Source organism: Solanum lycopersicum, chromosome 10 (assembly GCF_036512215.1).
Source record: "Solanum lycopersicum chromosome 10, SLM_r2.1".
NCBI lineage: Eukaryota > Viridiplantae > Streptophyta > Magnoliopsida > Solanales > Solanaceae > Solanum > Solanum lycopersicum.
The window spans coordinates 63383848-63400611 of record NC_090809.1 but is presented as its reverse complement, the minus strand read 5'-3'; the positions used below and the strand labels follow the sequence as shown (position 1 = coordinate 63400611).

Below are 16764 nucleotides of genomic sequence, written 5' to 3'. Positions count from 1 at the left end.
TTTATCAAAAAAAAAATTATAGAGTATTAACTATGGTTGTTCTCTTTTCTACCTAAAATCGTTATAGTAGAATAAAAAATAATTGATATTGAGATATATTTTTAATAAAAATTAAATAGATAATCTGCACACCTAAATAGTTTAGAGTAGCTATTAATAAACTTATTTCTATTCGACAGATTATGCAAAAGATACTATAAACACTTTAAAAATAACAAAAATAATAGATATTTTAAAGTTTTATAGTTATATTTTTTGTTGCTTTTCGCAATACATTATAATTTTATTTGTTGGAGATTGTGGTTTCTAACTTCACTTATAAATATACAAACAGAATAATTATATGCAAATGGAGGATGTGGTTTATATATCTTGCTTGTTCGTTTGTATATTTTACTTGCAAATATACAAACATGCAAGTATATAAAAATTTTGTAATATTTATATATTTAAAGAATTTTTATAGACTCTATTTGTATATTTGGCTTGTCAATATACAAAGATGATAATTCATTATGATTTTTTCATACATTGTACACGAATAACTAGAATAAATATATACAAATTATAAATTTTCATCGACAAAAATCAAATTACACAAATTATGAATTTATAAAAAAAAATCAAATTATACAAATTATAAATTTATAGTAAAATTCACAAAATTATAATCATAAATTCAAACTAAATGAAACTATAATTTTATTACATAATATATTTTTACATTTTGCATCCTATTATAAATCACACTATGTAAATTTGATGCAAAAGATACTATAAAAGAAATTGATACTTAATTTTTTCACCTGTTATATCAATTGTAATCATATCATTCTTATTATTGTATTTTTATTTATTTATTTTTATCTTTGATTTTGCTTCCAGCTTGGCGGCTACTTTAGGGACGGCCCAAAGCAATATTATCATAATGATATTTGAAATATTTTAATTTTTTATTATTTCGGGATGTCGTTATTCTAGAATAATTTTATTTTAATAAAAATAAAATTTATTTTCTTTGTTTGTTTATATATATATATATATATATATATACTTTTATCATATAAGTTGATCAAAATATTTTGAAAAATTAATTTTATCTTAAATAAATATTTTTTTAATTTAAAAAATTAATGTTATAATAAAATTAGCTTTTTCAATTCAAATCATATTAAATACATGAAAACATTGCTTTGTCTTTTTCTTATCACAAGGAAGTTAATTTCAAGATATTTGATTACGTAAAAAAAATGCAAAACACTTTTTAATTGTTATAAAGACAATTTAATAAGTAGAAAAAGTTGTTAAAACAACACTAAAAGAAAATATAGTTTTAACGTTGAATCAAATAAATGAGTCAATATATTGATATAAGTTTTTATGGATGACTGAAATTCTTTCATCAATAATAAGAGGAGAGCTATTAGATTTAAACTTTTGAAATGAATAGAATACTATTAGAACATTGATATCGACACGAAAATTATTAATAGTATTAATATACATAAATATTAAAAACGAGTCATGCAGTATGTATATTTAATTTTAATAAATATAATAATAATATAATCATCAAATATTTACGAAATTTAAAAAGATAAAAGAGTCAACATAATTGAGTTTTACCGTGAAGCTAGACCAATTATTATTCATTCAATAAAGTTTTGTCAAATATCAAAGTTGATTATGAGTCAATTTTCCTTTTTGACTATGAAAAAGAATTCATCGTGATATTTCGTTGTTTTGATTATCGATTATCTTATTTAAATTTACACAATTATAAAAAAAATATTAATTTAAAGAATCAAAGGCAAATTAAATGTATTGATATCAAATTTATTTAAATTTAAAATTTTTAACGATGTAAAATATTATTTTATATATAAAAACTTGTTAAGATTGTATTAATATGTATATAAATTAATAAATCCAATATAATTTTTTTTATCATACTCATAAAATTTAAATCTTTAATCTGCTCGTATGTAACCGTTACAACTCATTAGCAGAACCTATTAGGGCATCAACTTTAGCATGTTATAGAACATGCAGCTTACGTAAGATACAACCCATGAATGAGCTGTCCAACATCTTCATAAATTAATTTATCAAATCATCGAATAATACAATAAATAAATCTTTATTTTATATTGTTTTAGTATATTTGATAGTGGACACTAACAATAAGGTTGAGTATTTATATTACTAGGGGTATTTTTGTCTCTAAAAAGTATGTCAAATATCTTCGAGGGACATTAAAACTTTGTCTGAATCATTGTTATGCACTGTTTCATAATGTATTGTAGTATCATTGAATCATTGTTTCATAATGTATTGTACTCTGTTGTACTGTAGTATGGTGGATATAATGTTTGGTATTGTTTGTTGTTGTTTAATAACATTTTAATTGTTTAGTTTGATCGTATTGTACTGTATTGTAATTTATAAATTTACAAAAAAATCCTAACAATTTTAGGGTAGGAGGTTTGACTTGATTTAAAGAATTAAGATAAAGGGTAAAATAGTATTTTGAAATATTATGTAAATATATAATTGAAAAAAGAAATTAAGTAACAATGGATACACACCAAATTGGTTGTTCCATAAAATAGGGATTTTCATTACTACCGTAACAGTGAAATTTAACGATACAATACAACACATTTTAAGTAACAATCAAAACAAATATTGTAGGTAAGTAATGATACAATACAATAGGTAACAATGATCCAAACATAGTGTTAGTTTCAAGTTCATATTTGTCATTAGTCATTATTCAATTCAATTTTTCTTTCTTCCCAGGCAATAAATAAAAAAACGCGCTTGATAAATATTCACAAATATTTATTTGGATACCTTCCTGATGTTGGGATGGCGCTAGATGTCTCGGAATAGTTATCAAACTTTCTCGATTTTTTTATTTGTTTGCTTGGTTATTATTTGAATTTTTAATAAGAATTTCGTATTTACCATTACTCGAGTGATTAACTACGTGTTTTGTACTCATAGTTTACATATGTGAGACATAAATCATCTTTTTGGCTCTTTTTCTTTGGAATAATTATGAGTCTGAATCATTCGATCATATATGACTAGAACTCTAACTGGTTTGGTAAATGGGCGGACCCAGTATGAGTTGATTTAGTAGTGTACTTGGACATAGCTAGAATTATAATGGGCCGAATATCCACTCGACGCTACTATTTAAGTCATAGTCAATTTTGGAAACTGTTGAGTTGGTAGCCACATATCACCCTATTATTTATTTAAAGTTATATTTGGTTTGTTCTAAATTATTTAACTTGTAGCTAGTGTAAACAAACTTCAAGCATAATACTCATAATTTGTCAAATTTTTATTACTTCTTTGCTCTTTTATGAACAGTTTTAATATTCTACGAATAATTTTCGATATTTTCAAAGAAAAATACTTATAACCTATTTTATTTTATTTTAAATAAGGTCCTTCAGAGTTTGAGGCCTAATATAATTTTTTTTTTCAATATTGTAGATTCGCCCTAAAAATAATCAAGAGAGTGTTTTTTAAAAGATGCTAGAGAATAGTGCATGTGTAAAATTTGTATTACTATTTTTTTCTTTAATACATTTTTTCAATTTATGTAAGTAATATATATAGTTGTATACTCTATTATTATTGTATGTTTAATTAACATGATACTAATAATTGGAAGGTTACAACATGAGTTGTGAATTTGTGGTGAAGTGTTTTGGCTACTTCACTTTTAATCAAAGGTCTTGGATTAGAGATTTAGGTATGAAGAAAATTTTATATGGAGTGTCAACCTCGAAAAGGCCATGCAGCTAATGATATAGACTTAATCAAAGCTCCAAACATTTCTAAAAGTATATAAAGCCAAAGAACGTGGATGATATTTTTGTAAAAGAAAAATATATTTTTTTAAAATTATATAATATTTAATATTTTTAATATAACAAATCAATTGTTAAATAAGAGCTAAAACTTTGTTTCTAAAATACAATATCAACTTGATAGCACATTATATGAAAATATAATTTTTTTTATAAAGTAATAGAAATTACTCGAACAATAAATAAATTAATACATCTGTCAAATTTTTCAACCGTGCATGTACATATAATTTCTTCTTTTTCAATTTCTTAATTATTTCATTCAAAAATTATAAAAATACTTAAAATATCTAAAATAAATCAATTTAAACATACTCTTACATGTTATGCTTATGAAATATCATTTACAAGTGTTGATGAAATTTACAAGTAAAAACAAAATAATCAATAGTACGTTTGGCATATATAGATTAGGAAATAATGCATGTATTATTACTATTTTCCTCTTTGATAATTTTTTCAATCTATGCATAAGTCATAACTAATGCAAGTATTAGTTGTAGTATTGTACACTCTATTGATATTATTAAATGTATAACTAATATATACAAAATCAGGATATTAAAAATTAAAAAGTTACAATTTGTGATGCAACTGTTGAACTATTTTACCTTTAACCTGATGTCGCGGATTAAGATCCTCAATACGAAAAGAAAAAATTATAGGATCGCCAATCTCGAAGGGAACCTACAATAAACTATCTAAATTTAGTCGAGGTTCATGCATTTCTGAAAGTATGCAAAACTAAAAAATGTAAATGATATATATTTTTGTAAAAGAAAAATATATTTAAAAAATTATACAATATGTATTATTTTTAATATATTAAATCAATTGTTAAATAAGTATGTAGTTGAATTAGTATGTTCTTATGATTCTTTTTAGAAAAACTCCAAAAAATATATCAAAAAGGTCAAGCTTGGTGGCTGTTCCAAGTTATTAACCTCTCCTTTAATTAATTTTTGAATGAAAAGAATTTTAGTTCAAAATGTCATTTCTAGAAATGAATAAATTTTTTTTTTTAAAGTTTGAAGTCCATAGTACCCACTTAAAAACTTTTCTTCAAAAAATAATAAGTTCAATTGATATTAAAGAAATCCGTATATTGAATGCCAATTTCTATATTTTTATTACCAAGTAATAGAGGTAACAATTATTTACATTAGTAAATTGAAAGCACATTATAGGAAAATATAAATTTTATTTTATAGTAATAGAAATTACTTGATCAATATATAAATTAGTATCTGAAATGATAAAACGCTTTGGATGTACGATATTTATGAACAAGTTTAGCGAATATAATTTAGAGCCTTTTTGGTAGACTTAACTTCTTTTTTTAATTTTTTTTTAATTATTTAATTTAAAAATAAAATTTTTAATTATTTTATTCAGAAATTATAAAATTACTTAAAATATCTAAAATAAATTAATTTAAACAGGTTCTTACATGTTATGTTTTTGAAATCATTTAGAAGTTGCAATGAGATTTACAAGTAAAAATTGAATAGTCAGGGGTGGCTCTAATAAATCGGTGATCTAAAATCAAATTCAAAAGGAAGCCTTAAATTCAAATATAAATTTTTTATGAAGTTTATTATAGCTAATTATTTAATTTTTCTTGACATAGTATTCATAATTTGTCAAACCTCTATACTCTTTTATGAAATATTTTAATTTTCTATAAATAATATTCGATATTTTTTAAAATATACTTATAACCTATTTTTTTGAAAAAAAAACGAGGCCCCTCAAAATTTTTGGGCCTACGCCATTTGCTTCCTTTTTTTTTTTTTCACAATTGTAGAGCCGCCCCTGTTTGAAGCAAAAATGTCTTAATATTTATTTTACCATAAGTTTGAAGTTTAATTTAAAGTGGCTAAATGGACAAAAATTATATAATTTGGCTATATGTAGATTAAATAGTGGTCCATCCACTGGTCCTCAAATGGTGATACATGCAATTTTTTCTTTTCTCGAAAATAGAACGAGATCTCTTGCCCACTTACAATTTGAACAAAAGAAAATATTAATTTCTTATGCGTAAAAATAAAAAAATTTCATTAAAGAAATGAATTTATGAAGGTCCAAAAAATCATTTCCTCTTCTTTTTTTTTTTTTGGTTCAAAGAAAAGATTTATAACAGTAATAACTTTTGTATAATTAGAAAAGAAATTTCAAAGGTTTAACTCACTCAAATATATATTGCAATTCTGAAGAATTAATATGTTTCTTGATTCATTGAAAAAATATCAAATTCTTTTACATGTTACAAACATCTTTAGCGTAGATATATAGTTATGGATAAGTTACTTAGGTTATTAAATATTTGTATAACTATTTTATACTTTAAACTGTTTTTGAATTTCATTCACGATATATCTCTATAAATAATTCTTTCACATATAAAAATTATAAAAAAAAAATTGAAATTTCGTATAGTATCTTGAATTCCGTTTTCAATACAAGGATAAAGTTTCACTTTTATCCATGACATAGATAACAATTATACGTATGGAGAATTACTGAGTATATTTGAATTTTACCCTATTTTAACAAAATTTTCAAAAATAGCATATGGGGAAAGTCCAATAAAACAAATAACTTATGAAACGGAAAATATACATTAACACTTGTAGGTGATACTCTTTAAACAAAATATAGTGCTTAGACTAAATTTCTTAAAATTACAAAATGAAATAAAATTAAGAGAATTAAGTAACATGGTTATTACTTACTAATTAAAAAAATTAAAAAGGTCAACTCATGAAAATATAATAATTAATATGCAAATTCTACTTACAATCTGTTCCATCCCTTGCTAAGAAAGTGGTACGGAACAAGTGGAATCTCAAATTAGTGAACGCATTAATTTTAATTAATTAAATAATTATAACATATGATTAATTTATTTTTCTTTAATGATTGTCAGGTGAGTTCATTCAATTAGACCACTAGGTCGAGATTTCTCCTAATTAACTCTTAAGCAACTTTTAAAAATAAAATATATTTCTTTAATTTTTATATGTTGAGATTAATGAATTATCTGTTGATGAGTACTCCACCCATGTCGTGACAAGATTCCTCTCTGACGGATTTTAATTATGGTTTCCTTTTTTAAAATTAAAATTCTAAAAGTAATAAATTAAGAACATCATTACTATTATTTAAGAATATCATTACTATTATTTAATTCTCCTTATTTACCACCGCAACATAAGTGTAGTGAGAAGTTAGAATACACAAATAGAAAAATTATTCCTATTGATCTTCCGCTCAAAAAATAGTTTTCGATTACAAATAAATTAACGAATAGAAATATATTATAAGTCTAAATAATAATACACATTGTAGAATAAGAAATTTTATGACTATATTAGGATAAGAGGAAGGGATTGAAGCTAGCCGAATTCACTGTCTTTCTCAAATAAAGTCTGATAACACTCGACTCTCTATTAATATTTTATGGTATATTTTAAATATCAATATTTTTTTTTATACATTTAGGGATTTTTCAAACTAAAAAAAAGGGATGAGGAGGAGGGGGGGGGGGGGTTGTGAAGGGGAGATGTTATATACTTCCTTTTATTAGCTTTTGTATGTCCATTATAACGAAAATACATTTTCATTTAACTTGTCATATTTATTTTTTACTGTTAATATTAATTGGAGTACTTATTCTTTAAAACTTTAGACTAAATATCAAATTATAATATGAATATTATATAATAAAATAGATATATCAATCACTATTTTTTGACAATATTTAGAATAAACTAGTAAAAATAAATCAAAAAAAAATTAATTGAGAAGACCAACGTATAATATCATTAAAATGATTGGACGGCATAAACACTAGATTTTTAATCTAGATGAGTAATAAATAAATGAGGATTACTTAGCTTAAATAGGTGGGCATGGCATACTGTACGATATACGTAGGTAACACTCAACTAATTAATTAATTTGGTATTATTTTTCCAAGAATTAACATATAATTAAAAATAAATCAATTCTTTGCATGTGATTTCAGATCTCTATAAGTAAGAACCTAAACAAAGAAAGTCAAAACACTTTGATGGTCAACTCATCATTATAAACTTTATTAGATGTTAAAATTAATATACACATGCAAACCTGAAATTGTATAGAAATTGTCGAATTTGGGTTCAATGAAGGTAAAATGAGTCCAAATTCTAATTACATGATATTTTCAAATTAAATAAAAAATTATTATATAACATGGTACTCATCTTCTTTCTTTTATGGCAAGTGTTATATTTTCTAATATATGGACAAATTTAATATTAAGTTATTTTATTGAAAATTCTGCGTCCGTTGTTGTTAATAGATTGATAGCAAAGCGATCATCGTTAAAAACTAACATGCATTGCCATGAATGATAATTGAAATTTAGTTGTAGGTTATACGATTAAGGTTTGGTAACAAACTTTTCTTTTTTGTTATTTAATTAACTCACCCATGCTATTTTGGATAAAATTATGTTTTAATTTAGATCATTGCGTGCCTTAACTTTTAATATTTATTGTGCCATTCAAGACTTATAATAAATGATATGCAATACTTAATTTAACAAAATATTGGTAAGATAATTAATTACATTTCATGATTAACCATTTCTTAGCACGTCTAATTATAATAAAAACACTAGGGATATCAAACCTCGTTAGTACGCAATAAAAAAATAAATCATTGTAGTTAGCTACGACACTATATATAATATTATAATATTATAATAAAGAAATGCAAAATATTTTAACCTATAAGCTTTTAGCTAGCAAGTTCTAAATTCATAGCTTCATTTAGTTTTTAGGATGTCTGTTTGGTACGGGAATAATTAAATTCGTTTGAAGTTTGATATGTAAGTAAAAAATATTATTCAAAAAGTATTGACATATAATCTAGATAATTGCTGTAATAGAAGGAGTAGGAACAAACGATCACATTATACGGGAATAGAGTGAAAATGAAATGTATCATTAAAGGCCAAAAAAGACACAATCAAATGTGTTATTTTCCCTATATTTCACCTAATCATACATGAAAAACTCGAAAAACATTATCGTCGTCCATATATTTGTCATAAACTAAGGCATATATCATTAATAACATTACCATGTGCCAAAGCTAGGTATCCTCACCACCACGTGCAACTCACATGTATACTTGTTATGAATACCACATCTTGTAGTATTTTCCTTCTTACTCCATAAGCCATGATAAATATTGCTACTCTACGTTTCTGACATAAAAAAAAATAAAACTAATAATTAACATATACTATACAATATATTATTATATAAAAAAATAGTAGCTCATTAATGACAAGCCATGCACTTGTTATTAAATACCTCCATTTTTCCTCCTTACTATTATATCCATCGTCACACAACATTACCCAATTATCATACTATTGAAAAAAATGGCTATAACTTGGATGTTTTGCATTGCTAGTCTCCTCTCTTTCTTGACAATCGTCGAATCAAAGGTCCGCGGCGTTTACACCGCGGGCCCTTGGCAGAGCGCTCATGCCACTTTCTATGGTGGCTCTGATGCCTCTGGCACCATGGGTACGTATCTTATTTTTTTTATACGATAACAAATTCAAAATTTTTAAATATAAGTGCTCATTCACCTTTAATCTAGAATTGAAGAGCATGATAGATCAATCAAATACGTTTACAACTATATGATTTGCACTTTTATAATCAATTATATATATTTTTGATGACCTGATAGCGTACATAATTTTTTTTTTTTAAGATTGTAAATTTTATGTTGTAAAAAGATTTACATATATATATCAGGTGGTGCTTGTGGATATGGAAATTTGTACAGCACAGGATACGGAGTGAATAATGCAGCACTAAGCACAGTACTTTTTAATAGTGGACTAAGCTGTGGTGCTTGTTTTGAAATAAAATGTACCGATGAAAAATGGTGCAACCCGGGTAACCCATCCATTTTCGTAACGGGTACAAATTTCTGCCCGCCAAATTACGCTTTGCCTAATGATAATGGAGGTTGGTGCAACCCGCCCCGGCCCCATTTCGACCTTTCCATGCCCGTGTTCCTCCAAATTGCGCAGTATCGAGCCGGTATCGTTCCAGTCACCTATCGAAGGTTAGTCGTAATAATTGATAATCTGATAAAAATGATAATTAATCTCGCTACTATAAATAAGATTCAATCATAATATAAAATAAAATATTCTTACGTAAAACTTAAGTCAAAAGGATTGATTTAAGTGGTGCAACTTGGGTACGCAGATGCACTCACTATTTTTAACTAAATAATTATTATATTTAACTGATTTGTCTAATTTATGTGATTTGAGTTATATATTTCGCTCGTATATATTAAAAAAAAATTACTCTATGAAGCCAATGAATAAGTTTGCAAATATAATTAAAATTTTAAATATCTTTTTCATCTATCTGAAATTAGATCGACTGGAGTAACTTTTTACCTTATTGATGTCCGAAGAAGTATAACAGATGTCATATAAGATGTGATGAAATTTTCGGCTTAAAATTTATAATATATCTTATATGTACATATAATAAACAACTAAATATTGAATTTCAATGGTCTTTTTAGAAAAAAAAATACTTTTTTATGTTATCAATCTTTTCATTAAAGCTCCTTGCTTCGATCAGTTATGGTTCGATCTTAATCATCAACTGAAAATGCGAATAAAACATAGTAATATAAGAAAAGGGTGATTTTACCTAAATATTAATATGAAAATTTGCAGAAAAAAAAGTTTTCTGCAGACATGCAATTCATAATTTATATTATAATATCTCTCTCTTTTCAAGAAGGGAGGATGCTTTCGTATTGAAATAATTTTATTTTTCTTCGTATCATTATAGTTTTGAAGTCAATAATTTTATACGTGATATCGATAAATATCTTTTGAATAACCTGATATAGTACCATATATATAACCATTTTGTTTTGAAATAACAGGGTTCCATGCAAAAAACAAGGAGGAATAAGATTCACAATCAACGGTTTCAATTACTTCAACATGATCATAGTGACTAACGTGGCAGGTGCTGGTGATATCCAGCAAGTTCAAGTTAAAGGTACTAATACCAAATGGATAATTATGAGTCGAAACTGGGGGCAAAATTGGCAATCCAATGCCATGTTAACTGGTCAAGCACTTTCATTTAAAGTCAAAACAAGTGACCATCGCTATGTTACCTCATACAACGTGGCACCTTCTAATTGGCAGTTTGGACAAACTTATGAAGGCAAAAATTATCGAGTTTAAAATAAAATTACCCCAAAAATTGAAAAGAAATAAATAACTATATACTATATACTTATTAGTACCCCTACCTTCAATTTTTCTCTTTTTTAATGAGATAAATTATAGGTATACGTGAAATTAGTTTATTTTCATTTTATATATTTTTTTTTAAAGATGTTGATGTGGTTGCAGAAGGATTAATATTAGAATGAAAATGTAGCCAACTGTTCTATTTAATGTAATGGGAATAATTATATATTGTCTATGAATAATGAGTATAACATATAGTCTCTTATAACTTTTTTAGATATCGAAACTAAGTTTTACGTATCCATCAGTAAGATTTATAAACTAATCTGAAAATATTACGTGTCAATAACATTAAAAGTGTTGCTTATGAACGTAGTTTTACATACCCATCGCCAAGATTCATGAACTAATCTGTACAGATTGCGTGTCACCAACAATGATAGTGTGTTAAAGAACGACAAAGCTCAAAAACTCTTTTTTTTTTGTATATGCATCTCCAAGCTACGGTAAGATAGTGATGGTCCATAGATGGGCAAAGGTTGTAAGTCGAGCCCCATCGAGTCACAATGTTATTTTCATATAGATAATGTGTTAAATAACGACAAAGTTCAAAAACTTTTTTTTATGTATGCATCTCCAAGCTACGGTAAGATAGTGATGGTCCATAGATGGGCAAAGGTTGTAAGTCGAGCCCCATCGAGTCACCATGTTGTTTTCATATTTGTCTCGCTAAATCATTGATTATGATTATTATGTCATTTTTATATTCGTCTTGCTAAATCATTGATTATGATTATTATGTCATTTTTATATTCATTTTGCTAAATCATTGACTGTAATATCGGTTGTTGGACTAAAGCTAACCATGATACATAAAACATGATGAAATATTAAGATTCAAATAAAACACTAATTTCTCGAGTCAAGGGTTTATCAGAAATAATTTTTGTACCTCTCAACATAAGAATAAAGTTTACATACATGCACTCTACCTTTTCCAGAAGAGACTCGTAGAATTACATGGGGATGTAGTTGTAGTAAATACAACTCTAATAGTAGGTAAACTTACATAACTAATAAACTGAACACACATAAATCTATTGTTCAAATGTTATCCAACAAACTAAAAGAACAGAAAGAGGACAAGCTGTACATCCTTGTTGAAGACATGTTCTTAGTTACATGCCAGCAAGTTCTTGAACAAAAGTGGTACTAGTAACTGGCAAACCAAAAACTTTCTTTCCTCTTTCTATGAGAGAAGTGAAAGTGAAGGTCTTGGGTACTTGGATTTCGCGGGAGTCTCTTCCGTGCTGCTTTTGCAGGACTTTTTGAACGCAAAACTTGATCGACTATGCTGATTTACCTGCCGGACTTTCTTATCATTTTTTGCTACATCCTTGGACTGCTGAAGCTGTTCTAGAGCTGTTACTACTTCGTCCATTGTTGGCCTTGACTTGGGGTCCATCGATATGCACTGAAGAGACAGGATAGCAACCTTTAAGGCATGACTGAGTGAATATTGTCCTTCAAGACGGGCATCTAGAACACGGAAAACTCTACGTTTACTGGTCAAATAAGGTTTTGCCCAATCAACAAGACTATGTTCCCCCATCGGTCGATTCTTGTCTATTGCTTTCTTACCGGATAGAATTTCTAACAGAACTACCCCGAAGCTGTATACATCACTCTTGGCAGTAAGATGGCCTTCCATAAAAGAGAAATGTAATCAGCTCAGAGCAAGAACATTCTTATAGACATTTAACTATTTAAGAGATTCATTCAATTTAAACTAAATTTTAATGTATAAAAAAGATCATGTTCATCTGTTCTAATACTCTCATATAATCATACAAACTCGGTGTCCAGATACAATAAACAGGACAAGATGAGTATATGAGAATCTACAGATGAAGTTCATCGTCTGTGGACTAAGCTGTGTTAAAATACCATCAGATTGTGAACTTGAAAATGGAATTGGGTAGCATGGAGACAAACCTGTGGATAGGTACTCTGGAGCAGCATATCCATAAGTTCCCATAACCCGAGTAGACACGTGGCTCTGATCACCTACGGGACCATCTCTGGCCAACCCAAAATCAGAAAGCTTGGCATTATAGTCCTGTCAATGTAGATCGTAAACTTGAGTACAAAAAACCAAGTATCTGAAAATATGAAAGACTTGACATAACCCATGTTTCAAGGCGACGGGACAGTGTAAACTGTAAAAGTGACCCTTTAAGATGATATTCACAAACCGAGTCCAGCAGAATATTAGAAGTCTTGAAGTCCCTGTAAATAACTTTTGTTTCAGCATTATGAAGAAACGCAAGGCCCCTCGCAGCACCAAGTGCAACTTTCATACGAAGGCTCCAAGAAAGTGGTTGGTAGTATGAACCTCCTGACTCAAATAAACAAAACCACATATATCATCTAGGGCTCCACACACTTGTTCATATGTACCGTAAGTAATTACACAGGTGGAAGAATATAAAAGAAATGTTGAACTCACTCCTAAATAGATGATTCTCCATGCTACCCTTAGGCATAAACTCATAGACCAAGAGCCTATGATCTTCCTCTAAGCAATAACCGATCAAATTTACAAGATTTGGATGGTGTAGTTGTCCAAGATAGTTTATCTCAGCCTGCAAATTCGTATGGTTGAGAACATAAGGTACGTTACTTATAATGAGTAGCATTCATTTGTAGCAAAATGTTATATAAGCACCGATCTAGACAGAAATCAAGTCATCCTATTCCACGATTTTATTGATCAGATTTATTTCTTCCCCAAATCTACAAATGAGGTTACCCAGCAAAATCCAGTACTCCCTTCGTTTCCAATTTATTTGTCTTACTTTCCTTTTTTATCCGTTTAAAAAGAATGTTTCTTTTCCTTTTTGAAACCTTTTAATTTCAACTTCACACTTGACATGTTTAAGACCACGAAATTAAATGATATTATGGTACATTTAACATATCTTTAATCTAAGACCATAAGATTCAAAAGTTCTTTTTAACTTTCTTAAACTTTTCAAATCAAAACCAGACAAACAAATTTTAAAAAAAGGGAGTAACAAATATGCAGATAAGCCTACAGAACAATAATTTCACAGTATCAACGTCGTCTTTTAAAAAAAATTAACTCCAGCTGCGGGGTAATTTCAAATAGAACAAAGCTTATACTCACCAGCCATTCTCTGTGCCCCTGCCACCCTTCTTGGTTTAACTTTTTCACAGCTATCACAATCCCTGTGCCAGGCTTTGATGCTGCAAGAGTATGTTCGTCGACCCACCCTTTGAAAACTGAACCAAAACCTCCTTCTCCAACTACACTGTCAGGACGGAAATTTCTGGTTGCAGATCGAAGTTCATTAAAAGTGAAGCTCCTCAAGTTGGATGATTGCAAGATCTCACCCTCACTCCGAGGAGTCGGCGGTATGGAAGCAGATGAGCGTTTGCTATTCGAATTACTAATATCTGTACCATTACCACTGACATTTCTTGAATCCAACCCTAAAACAATCCATTTACAATGCAAACAAAAGACAGTAAGCAAAAGAATCAAAAGTACATCCAACAGTAGAAAGAAATTACTACTAATCTCCAAAGACAAAGCAAATTTCCTACATAAAACAGAAACATTTCAAAAGGTAATATTACTAGTCTCTGAAGCACACAAATTTAACTTTCATTGCAATTAACAAATAAATTAGTCACCCACAAAACTTTACAGTGACCAGAAACAATATTTGGTCTATTTCTTCTCTTTCTCCCCTGCAATGACCCCCACCTCCACCCTCCCTACCCCAAGGGGTAGGGGTTGGTGACAAGAATCCTCAGCAGCTTTAGGGTATTTTCCTTTTTTTTTATTCTTAAATTTTTTAAGCAAGCAAATACTTGAATTCACCAAAACACTCAATATATAAGTAGAGCTAACAAATCATATCACACCTTTCAAAAATAAACTATACAAAAAGATAGTGAATTTAGTATACCTGAAACAGTATAAAATGTTGTCTCAGCCTTGATTTGGTTACTCAGACAAATCCCCATTAGAGCAAAAAACACCCCAAAATTCAATCTTTTTAGCTCCACTAGCCACTAGCCACTAGCCACCAGACAAACTGCAAAACTCAAGTTTTCAGCATTGTATGCACAGATTAACACCAGTTGTTACTTAAATACAAACCCCAAAAGTTCATTGAACCCCAGATCTAGTGTGAACCCAAGAATCTTCCTCTACATCAAGAAATGACAGTAACTTTGGAGATAAAAGAAAAAGATTGAAACTTTCTGATGAACAGAGCTGTAATTCTTTAACCCCACTTGCCTATGAATGAAAAAGAATATGACAAGAAAGTTGGAAGTAAATGGACAAGAGGGAAAAAGGGGTTTTATTGCTTTTCTTGATTCTCTATGGTACTTAAGAAATGTAAGTTCTTTTTGGACTTTTTGTTGGTGAAAACTGAAAAAAACATAGATTAGATGGTTGGTTGACTTGCTTGGTAGGTTCTGTGTCTTTACTACTAGCAGCACAGATTACAAGCAACCAAAAGAGACTGAAAAAAATAAACAGGGGATTAACTAGTTAATCAAATTAAAAGATTGTTAATGGCTTCACTCAGTTTCAACTTTATCTGTTGTTGCTTAGCTGTTAGATTTTTGTCTCTCTGTTGCTAGATTCTCGCTAATTAAGCAAGGCATATTTAGAAAATGATTATGGCTTTAACTAGTATATAGTTTAAGGCCTTCAAAGGAAATGCCTAACTTGGTTCCATAGTTTTTATAAACAAATGTGCTCCTTATTTTTGGCAAATCATTGAAGTTATGGATTTAAGTATGTGCTAATCATGAAATCATTAATATAACTTAACATATAATAAGTTAATTAATGGAGTACTATAGTTATCTATACAACAGTGTGATCTCAAAACAGAGTGTGTACAAATCTTAAGGTAAAAAACCTATATATCATAGATTCATAACTCAATGAAAAGATATTCTTTTCGTTCCATTTTATGTGACACTTTTCGAATTTTGAGATTAACACACATCTATTTTTTATTATAATTTTTTCATAGATTTTTTAAATATTTTGAATTATCAATTATTGTGACTTATACTACTTTTTACGAAGTTAACAAATAAGTATATAAATTTTATTTTTTAAAAAATGAAAAAATTTCTGCGCAAATTTCCGATCAAACAAAGATTGTTTCACTCTTAAAAAATGAAAGTGTCACATAAATTAGCACATATAAAGAGAGTAGTTCAATCTTGAAGGAGTTATAATAAAATATTATTAAAAGTGTGAAATAATTATGTACGATGAATAAAATAATATGATAATAAAGTATAAAAAACAATAATTAAGCGAGATGAGTGATCATATGACTACTAATAGGCAGTATGATGTTCTATTGTACCTGATAATTTTCTATCTTAATTTGTGTTCTTCGTAACATTATATATATCGAAAATGAGTTGTTATGGGAAATGTTTGTTTTTGCATAAAAACAGTTTTTTTTGTATAAATACTCATTGAAGAATTTGTTTTGT

General features: G+C 27.9%; 2 protein-coding genes across 2 annotated transcripts; one reads left to right on the top strand and one right to left on the bottom strand.

Moving 5' to 3' along the window:
- The first annotated feature begins 9291 nt into the window (after nucleotides 1–9291).
- On the top strand, nucleotides 9292–11470 carry LOC101262468 (expansin-A6-like). The gene is made up of 3 exons (XM_004249488.4): nucleotides 9292–9481; nucleotides 9719–10034; nucleotides 10884–11470. Exons 1-3 carry the CDS (start codon nucleotides 9334–9336, stop codon nucleotides 11191–11193), a joined length of 774 nt encoding a protein of 257 aa, XP_004249536.1. The 5' UTR covers nucleotides 9292–9333; the 3' UTR covers nucleotides 11194–11470.
- Nucleotides 11471–12131: 661 nt separating this feature from the next.
- On the bottom strand, nucleotides 12132–16046 carry LOC101262160 (probable serine/threonine-protein kinase PBL11). Its single transcript, XM_004249487.5, has 6 exons — nucleotides 15201–16046; nucleotides 14393–14718; nucleotides 13712–13847; nucleotides 13458–13600; nucleotides 13198–13321; nucleotides 12132–12906 (listed from the first exon to the last, which is right to left on the bottom strand). The coding sequence occupies exons 1-6, from the start codon at nucleotides 15256–15258 to the stop codon at nucleotides 12452–12454; spliced, it is 1242 nt and encodes a 413-aa protein (XP_004249535.1). The 5' UTR covers nucleotides 15259–16046; the 3' UTR covers nucleotides 12132–12451.
- Between the last annotated feature and the right edge of the window lie 718 nt (nucleotides 16047–16764).